Source organism: Erithacus rubecula (assembly GCF_903797595.1).
Source record: "Erithacus rubecula genome assembly, chromosome: 9".
Lineage (NCBI taxonomy): Eukaryota > Metazoa > Chordata > Aves > Passeriformes > Muscicapidae > Erithacus > Erithacus rubecula.
In genome coordinates, this window is record NC_136660.1 from 27,180,739 (window position 1) to 27,190,185 (window position 9,447).

At 37.3% G+C, this 9,447-nt stretch overlaps 1 protein-coding gene across 1 annotated transcript in view; it reads left to right on the forward strand.

Annotated features, from left to right (window-relative positions):
- The window catches only part of NHLRC2 (NHL repeat containing 2), a 32,465-nt gene extending 24,614 nt beyond the window's left edge, over positions 1-7,851 (forward strand). Inside the window, exon 11 of the mRNA XM_079313088.1 lies at positions 214-7,851. Coding sequence (XP_079169214.1) covers positions 214-479 — 266 coding nt within the window. The 3' untranslated portion in view covers positions 480-7,851. The remainder of the gene's footprint in view (positions 1-213) is intronic.
- Positions 7,852-9,447: the final 1,596 nt, after the last annotated feature.

Below are 9,447 nucleotides of genomic sequence, written 5' to 3' on the forward strand. Positions count from 1 at the left end.
AATGACTGATAAAGCACTAGTAAATTATTTTTCCTTGGGGTTTGTTTTTTTGGGGTTTTTTTTGTGTTCACGACTGGAAAAATCAGGAAGGAAATTTCCTCTAATGTTGCATGTGGAAAGTCCTTGTTGTCCTATAGGTAGAATTAGTGTTTTCTGTGGCATTCAGACATGGTGTTAAATACTCTAATGATAAAATCTGTCCTTCTTTTGCAGATAACACCTGGTTGCTGCAAGGACAGTATCTGACAGGAGAAATAAAGGATGTTCCCTGTCAAACTGTCATTCCCTTTCAGTTGCCTGGGAGCTGTGTGTCAGCTGAAGCCACCTTGGCCATCAAAGCATGCCTCTACTACTGCAGCAAAGGTAGCAGTGCCTGCATGATGGCTGGGGTCTCATTCAGGCAGCCCTTGCAGGTCACTGGCACAGACCATGGCAGCTCAGCTCAAGTGGAACTGACTCACACCTTTGTAACCAACTAACACACAGCCAGCTGATTTCACAGTTTATTTTGCTGTCCACCATTTCTGTGGGAGAAAGTACAAATAGATAACTTCACTCTATTTTTTCCTGGAGCTTATGACAAAGCTAAGAAATAATGTGCTTGGTAAAATGAAGTAGGTTTTCCTACAGCCTAACAGGAAAATTTATCATCACAACCTCATTTCTTTACATTACAGTAGCAGCAATAACTTTGTAATACTTTAGACTCTGTTGCCAATTGTGAATTTACTGGATGTCTACCAGTCTTAAGAAATGAGCAACAATTTTTAGAGTCCATTTGAAAGATCTGGTGTTACTTTGTGGTGTTACTGTAAGATCTTTGCACTGTAAATAGTGTTAGAGTAGATAATTTTGGACTAACATTTCAAAATTCCTTTTGTGCCCTTATTACATTTTAAGAGAATGTCAAAAGGAAGTTTCTTTCTCCAGTCTATAAAAGAAGTATCTTGCTTATTCTTCTGTAATGACACTTATGACACATGTATTTTGAAAATACACCTTAAACTAGGTTCACCTCTAGTTTTATGCAAACTGAGCATTTTGCTTTAACTCAACATGACCGCCTTACCTGAAGAGCAAAGGTTCATGGAGAATTTTCTGTGAGAGGAAGTGTTCAAGTTCCTGCAGAAGAATTTAATGCAGATTTTTAACAATGAATGTGCCTCTGCAATGTGTATATGTATATAAAATAACCAGCACAAAGCCATGCTGGAGCTTTTCTGATACACACATATTTACATTTTATAGAAGTGGTAGATAATGGTTGAATATCTACTGCAAAAATTAGATGTCAACCATTTCAAGCAGGGTGATTCACTCCCATTTTCATGATTTCTCTGCAAAGACTATTCTGCAAACTTCTGTCTTGCATATACTTAATATTATGAAGAATATTACACTCAGTCTTTTGAAGTCACTGTTAGTCCTTGGATTTGTTAGAGTGGCACTGAACCAGAATTGTATACTTGATAATGAATTATTTACATTCATGTTTAGACCTTCTGATCTTTTGCTAGAACACTGGTAACATAATCTTTGAGTAAGATGCTTTAAAACTCTATTGCAAAACTCTGTCCTTGGTGGTTAAGTGTTTTGCAAATAAAATTCCCTCAATTTGCCATAAGTAGGGGCAGGGTGATGGTGGTGCAAGTTTATTACTTGAACTGGAAGAGTTTCCATCGTGCTTAAGTGGTAATTGGGTTAGGCCCTGTGCTCTGGTCGTGATGATCAGTTCTGAGAAGATGATTTTAAGTTGAAAGATAGTATTGTCACACATATTATAAAGTGCAGTAGTAGAAGAATTTTTTTTAATATAGTCTTTTCTAGAATAATTACTCCTGACACCTATCAGTAAATCCCCACTATCAGTTGTTGTTTTTTCTTGCTTAAAGGACTGAAATGTTGGTCATGAACCCGAGAGGCTTTTGTTTAAAGGAACCATATAGACTGGTGTGGTTCTTCCTTCCATTGAAATGCCAGTCTAGCTGAGAGTTCTTTGTGGCACCAGAAATGGTTGTTATCTCACCTGTCAGCAAAGCAAGGGCTGAAATGTTATTTTTGTTAAGTTTGGTTTTGAAGCAACTTTTCTAATTCATTGTTTCAGCTCCTTTGGGTAAGCCTCTCAATTCTCACATGCCATTTTGAAGAGTGAAAAAGCTTTTCTACTTTGTTCAGAGATGGCAAATGCTGTTGGAAGGATGAAGATAAAGAAACTGATTTGGCCATTTATTATTTTTACACTTTAGTAAAATTCAGTCTTTCACAATTTTTTGTTTGTCTGTTTACCTTTGGATAGTAGCCTGGAAACTTTCAATCAGTTTCTAGGTGGCCTGCAGATTTTTCTGTTGCTCTCTGGAAACAACAAGGATTAGGTTCAGAAGTTCAGAATAAGGAACCAAACTGTCACAGTTGCCTTGAATGTGCAGTTCATCAGATGGAACCTTTGTCTCTCATTTTGTCCCATCATAGGATGGTTTGGGTTGGAAGGGGACTGGAAGTCCATCTTGCTCCAAACCCTTGCTGTGGACAGGGACACCTTCCACTAGAGCAGCTTACCCAGAGCTGCACCCAGCCTGATTGTGAACACTTGCAGGGACCTGGCATCTCCAGCTTCTCTGGGCAGCCTGTGCAGTGTCTGACCACCCTCACAGTAAAGAGTTTCTTCCCAATATCCAATTTTAATCTTATTTCAATTTCACCAGTTTCCCCTGCTCCTATCCCTACATGCCCTTTTCAAAAGTTTCTGTCTAGCTCTTGTAGATCCTTCAGGTACTGGAAGGTGCCAGAAGGTCTCTCCAGTCTTCTCAAGAATGAACAACCCCAACTCAAATTTTCAGCTAGAATGACATTATATTTTTCTATTTCAATTGGATCAGGTCATCAAATTCTGCCTGTATTCCAATATTAAAAAAAAAAAAAATTGTTATTGACACTGGCAATTAATATATTGCTGTAGGGAAAATACTGTATTTCTCACTTTATTTAACTATAGTGTACAATGTTTAATTGTAGTTATATTTTCTATCTAAATGTTTTCTCCTGGCTCAGTCTCTGAGTTCACTGTGATTGGCCTTTAATCCTATAGTCTAACATAAAGTTTTGTTTGTCCAAGGCATAAGGATGCACATTCCCAGAGTCACTACTTCTGTTTCACTTGTAGTGTACAGATATTTGAATGTTCAGTGATTAGAAAAGCACAGATTTTTTAGAGCTTATTTAGGGATACTATTTCCATTTCTTCCTCCAGGGTTTACAAGCTGCTCTTACAATAAAGCAACAAGTGCCATAAATTTCACCAGGCAGACAAACAGTATAGCAAGTACAAGCTACAGAAATTTATTTAAGTACCAGAAAGAATCTTCCAAATATGATGCAGAAAAATAGGAAATGTTACTATTCTGTCTAAATATTGAAAAATCAGATATATTGATAACTGCTACCTCTTTCTGTAGGAACTTAGTTTTTTTTGGTGTTCCCTGATACAAAAATTCTAGCAGGTTAGAATGGCTCAGCACTTCCAGATTTGTGTCTCACAGTAAAAGTTTGTAATTCAAGGCCTTTTCCAAACTTTACTTTCTACTGGCTTTACTTTCTACAGGTTTTACAGCAGACCTTAGTAAAGAATTAAATGACTATAGCAAGTCTCTAAGTAGAGTATTGGTCATAGTTGATTTGTATAATGGTAAAAAAATTCAGCAGCAATTCAAGTTTTTAGTTGTAGTGTTTGAATTTCTGGGACAGCTTTTGGTTTTGAATGGATGTATTAATAATTCTATGAGATATTTTTAGTAAATTTATTTAATTTCAGTATAATTTTTTTTTTACTAGGCTAGAAAAAAGATAATGTGGCTTCGAAGAGGGAGGATAATTTTTTTAATAGCTCTTTCATGTTGTTTGAATTCAGTAATATCTTTCTCTAGTTTTTGCTCTCTTCTGTTGAAGGAAGGGTAGGGATGATGACTGTGTAAACCTATTGATGGGCACATATTTTATGCATATATTTCTAGTTGATTTCTTTATGTGTTAGATTCTTACATCATTTTTAGCTTTTCTCTTGGATGCAGTTCTTCACAGTTTGTGTTTGGCCTCTCATATCTTCCACCTGTAGAGCATTATAATGTTTGTATAGTGCTGTGGTTTGTGGTACCAAGCAAGTTCAGAGCAGGTGTGTAATACATGAGGAAGTAGTTTCATAGCATCAGGTAAATGCCTTATCTGCTTATCCTGAGAAAAGGTGCATATGGCTTCCAGTATATTGTATATATTCTTAATGCACTGATTTTATTTTCGTAGGAAAATATTGTAGCTGAAACTATGGGTAAAACTGTTTTATGGAGAGAACAAAAAAAAAAAAAATATTCCTAACCTCTTGCTCAGAGGAGGGGGATGATGAAAATGAAGAGACTTTCCTTTTAATGTAGGGCCATGTCCTTTTGTTCCTTTAATTATTTACTATTTATTTTAGCAAAGATAGAGGCATTATTGACCATAAATTGTCTTGAATTTTTGATTCCTAACAAGATTTCCTACATACATGGAAGCTTTAAATGTCTGACTTTGTAGAGTTATGAGTGATAGATCTAGTTTCAAATGGGTTATAGTTTAATAGACAATAGCAGAGTTTTATGTACATTCTTAAGATCTGTAATTTTTTAAAATCACTGGTATTCATTAAAACTTACCTCAAAGACACACTGAGGCTACACTCTCACAGAAGTGTGAAGTGAAAATTAAGTTTTCTTTGGTGTACAGTGTGTGTGAGATGTGCTGTGACACATTGTATTTTCCAGGCTGCAGTTGTGCTGCCTAAGGAGAATTTTCCATGCACAGCAGCTCATCAGTCACCCCCAGTAATTCTCCACTGAAATCTGCCAGGTCACTTGCTCATATGAGCAATTAATATTACTGATTTAGGTTAGCAAAGATTTAGCATTCTGAATTTATCATTACAATTTTCATCAAAGTTGGTTTGTCAGGGATTAGAGGAGCTTCTCTGTCCCAAGGAAATGAAGTATGGAATGGTGACAAGTAATTGGTGATCATTTTTGAAAATGTGAGACCTGACTATTTTTTTAATTAAATCACAACATCTGTTTTGGCTTTCAACAACAGCTCATTAATTTATAAACAATATTCTAATATTCTACAATATTCTAATATTTTACATTCCATTATGTTCACATAACCAAATTTGACTACTGTCTTCCATTAGAAGCAGCTGATCTATATTTTATAGTTTTTGTACTCTTATAGATACAGTCACTGCTCTCATTTAGGATTAGGATTCATTCCTGTTCAGGACTCATCACATCTCTGATTGAGTTTCCAAGTTTATCTTAGTTTCTTTGTCATACAATTGTGGGGGATTTTGGTTAGATTTTTGGGTCTGTCCTTTCCTCCTGTAGTTCCCACAGTGCAATGTAGCCCATATCCTGTTGCCATGGAGGGATCCAAGCAGGAAGGATAATTCCCTCCACTCCTCCAGAGGAGCTCTTTGCCCCTTTCCTGCTCCAGGGATGGGGATGGGAACAGCAAGCAATTCTAGGTAGCATTAGAATAGGATGATGTCCTCAGGTCAGCTTCATCAAGCTCTGCTCTGATGCAGCTGCTGTCAGAAGTTTTACCTTTACCTCTGGCCCTGTCCAGTGAGGTCCTGGAGCTCTTTGTAGCTGTCCCAGAGCATCCCATCAAACTTGAGTAGCCTTTGCAGGGATTCTGATGGCTCTTGGTTTCAGGAAAATTTCATACTAGAGATTAAGTACTTTAGCTGCTATAGGTTAAGAATTTTAGCTACAATGTCATTTGCTGTCTGGTTGCAGGTTGTTTAATTATTTTCAGGTAATGCACTCCTGCTGCAGATGAGAAGCTGGATGCCTTGGGTGTGAGTTGAGGAATGTTTGTGTAGCTATAATTAAATATTGCTTAGTTTACCTCTTTGGTGGTCCATTGCTTTCAAGCATACCAGGGAGCTCTGTCCAATTGCAGGCTCTAGGGCTAAGCAAAAGAATGGCAAGCATTTTTAAAGTCTTGCCTAGTTTCTTTGAAACATTGACAATTTTGAGCTAAAGAAATCCCATATGAAGAAAACCTGTTCATACATCTGCCTTAACTTAATGCTCTCTACTCAACATGCCTCAGAAGGGAGATATTCCACCCTGTATCCTTTCCCATTTTGACTCAGGATTGAGAAATTCAACCCATCTGGCCATTGTCAGACTTCATAGAAAGCAAAACAGCGATTCCCAATTTGATTTTGCATCTATTAAAAAAAAAAAAAAGTATATTTTTCAAGCTTTTGATTAAACTGAAATACAGGTTTTGAACCATATGTTCAAGGAATCTGTCCTGAGAGTTGCTTGAATCAGATTTCCAAATCTGCAAATTTAGTTTCGAGATTTTAAAAACGAATTGATAGTGAAGTGGAAAAACAAATTGCTAAATGTTGTATCTATTTAATGTTTCACTTCAGAAGTGCCCAATTTCCCTTTTAAAATAGAATTAGAACAAATAAAACATTCTCCTCTCTGTCATTACCATTAATGTACCATTTATCATTGTATCATTAAAACTTGTGATGGATCTGTGTGATTTTGTAAGAAAATCCATAAAGAAAAAGAAGGTAGTTGTTAAACAGTGATTGGGTGAAATCCAGGTGCTCCAGGGTTAGTAGCAAATATCTTTAGGGCCAGGAATTTGGGTCAATGTGACAGAAATTCTGTGTTTTTATTACATCTTGATGGCTGAAGGAAAAAAAATCAGTGCCTTTTGTAACAATACTTGAAAGTGTTTCTTTACAGAAATACTGGAGTACTGATTGAAATAAGGTATTTGACCTTCATGGTTTGCAAGCTTCAGAGGGATTTAATTCTACTAATTCTGAAACTGTGAAGAGTTTTCCTTCTCTGTCATGTTATTGAGTTTATTTGAAATTAAGGTGCTTATTTGTCAAACTCTTTTCTTACAAAATATTTCAAAATGAGGTTGTTTCTCGATCTTGTGAGCTTCTGAAATGATTGTTACCTCTTTTGTACCCTCCAGAACAAACGTGGCAGGGAGACTTCAAACAGCTTGCTGAAATTGTGGTCTGAGTGAGATGGAAGGAAAAACATGCACTGATCTAAAGGGACAAAGGTGACACCTCTTGGTATTTGAGGGGTGGAGAGTTGGTTTTTGTTTTGGAGTTGTTTTCATCTGTTCTGCAGATCAGCACAGCAGAAGGTTGTGTGTAGGAGCAGTCAGGAAGGGTCAGGTTATCTCACTGTGAAAACGTGTAACTTCATTTAGATTCTGCTGCTGGGACATCTGAAAATCCCAGCAGTGTAATGCTAGTGAGGAAAATTCACATTTGAGCACTTAAAACCTTAATAAACATCTCCAGGTGGTTTAAGGGAAAGACAGAAATTTTACTTTCTTCCTTGAGAAAGTTGTTGCTTTGTAGGCATTGCAAAATTGTGTCTGTTTTTTGAAATACTAAACCTTTGTTTCTCCATTACATTTGATGCAAAGCCTTTCACGTATCTGAATATTTTAAAAATGTGGTTTACATTTGTTATAAAATATGAGAAGAATTAAAATGAAAGCACTTCATCTGCAGCTGATCTAGGTCACATAAATTCTTCACTAACAGTGTTGCCTAACAGGGTTCTTAACAATATTCATAGATTATGATCCTTTTTAAAGAAAGGGTAAATGTCCTGTAATATTATGAGAACAAATAATACACTGTAAAAGAAATGTCAGCCTTGGCTATCAAACCAACAGATAAACAGTGATTAAAGAATGTACACTTCTGAGCAGCCTCTCTCTCCTTGTAAAGCTTTTTCATGGAAAAATAAACATCAAAAAATTTTATGTTTTCTTTCATGGCTGGGTTTTTCTGTCAATCTTTGTGTGAACATAGATCTAGAAGTTATGAAATGTCTGCTGTGAGGGGTTGCAGCTTGAATAAAAGACTTTAATTAAGAAGTACTGTTTGTTTCCCTTTGTAGCCGTGGGTGTCAGTCCGCCCTTCAGTGACCAGGGGTCTGTAAAACAGTGTGAGTCGTGAGGACTCCCCCCTCCAGGGCTGTGGGAACAAGAGATCTGCTTTTATTTTCATTTCTGCACACAGGAGACATTAGAAATGATGCACTGCATGAGTCACAGGCTGCCTGATTGTATCCTTCAGTTTATTGCAGAGAGCAAATTTAGCTACGGGAAGAGATCCCTTTGCATGGAGCCCCACTAGAAGCAATGTTTGTCCCTGTGGTTACACTGTGCCACACCTTGCAGCACGTGGGTACCTGTGTAATTGCAATTATGGTTGAACTGTATTTTAACAGCAATGTCTAAAAAAACAGTTGTTTTACGCTGCTCACAGTTCTGCAGCTTTGACCAAGAACCTGTGGGTACAGGTCAGTAATGCAGGCTCTCATGTGCTCCAGTACAGCTGGAGGTGGACACCAACATGCCTACAGAGATGGTCTCTTATTTGTGCTGCTCATCATGTTTTAATTGATACAGTGATTTCTCATTAATGAAAATATTGTGACAAAAATTCTGGAATATCTACTGTAGGTCAGCCTCATAAATTGTAGTGTAACTATGTTGAATTTGTGTCATTCCCACCACCCTACTAGATTATTCCTTGTGTTTATTCATCTATTCAAATATTTAAAATACTTATACACGGTACTTACAAAACTCAGCTAACTTTGATTTCCATGCAGAGGCAATATATTCTGCTAAGCCTGATGCAGCAAGTCTGGATTTGACAGACACACAAATTCAATTGTAACTTCTCTATTTTGCTAAAAAATTCATCAAAAGCTTCTGCCAAGCTAAGCTGAGCTGGTTTAGGCCAGGTCACACAATCTCTCAGCATCTTGGTGGGCGTTTGTCACAGATCACAAACCTTGACTGGCTTTCAGTCATCATCTCTGAAGTGACACCTTTACTCCCAACTTCCAAATGTTCTTAAAATACTGTGTGAACACAGACCTGTACATGCTACATGCAAAGAAGATGTTTTTGTGTCTAATGCCATTTGTGGGACTGAGCTGGGCTGGTGCATTTTGCCAGAAATCTGCCTGGTGCAGATATCTGTGGTCACTAAGTCACTGCTCTAGGAAACTATTAATTAGCTTGTTTCTAAAAGCAAGGGAAAGGAGACTTTCATGTTAAAATCACTAGCAGGGCCAAGATATTTTCTTGTTATTGCAATGGATTCTGCAATCTCCTGCCAAGAGCAATTTATCCGGAGATTGGGTAAATGGGGCTTTAAACAGCTCCTCTCCCTGCCCTGTCCTTCCCATCTGAAGTAGTTTCCTGTGCCTGTTCAAACTCATGACTCCACTGCCTCATCTGAATTTTATCTTTTCTGCCTGTCACCCTGGGATTTGGTGCACACAATCCCATCAGGAACTGAAAACAATACCTGATGGTTATGTTACATGCCAGTGTGGGTAG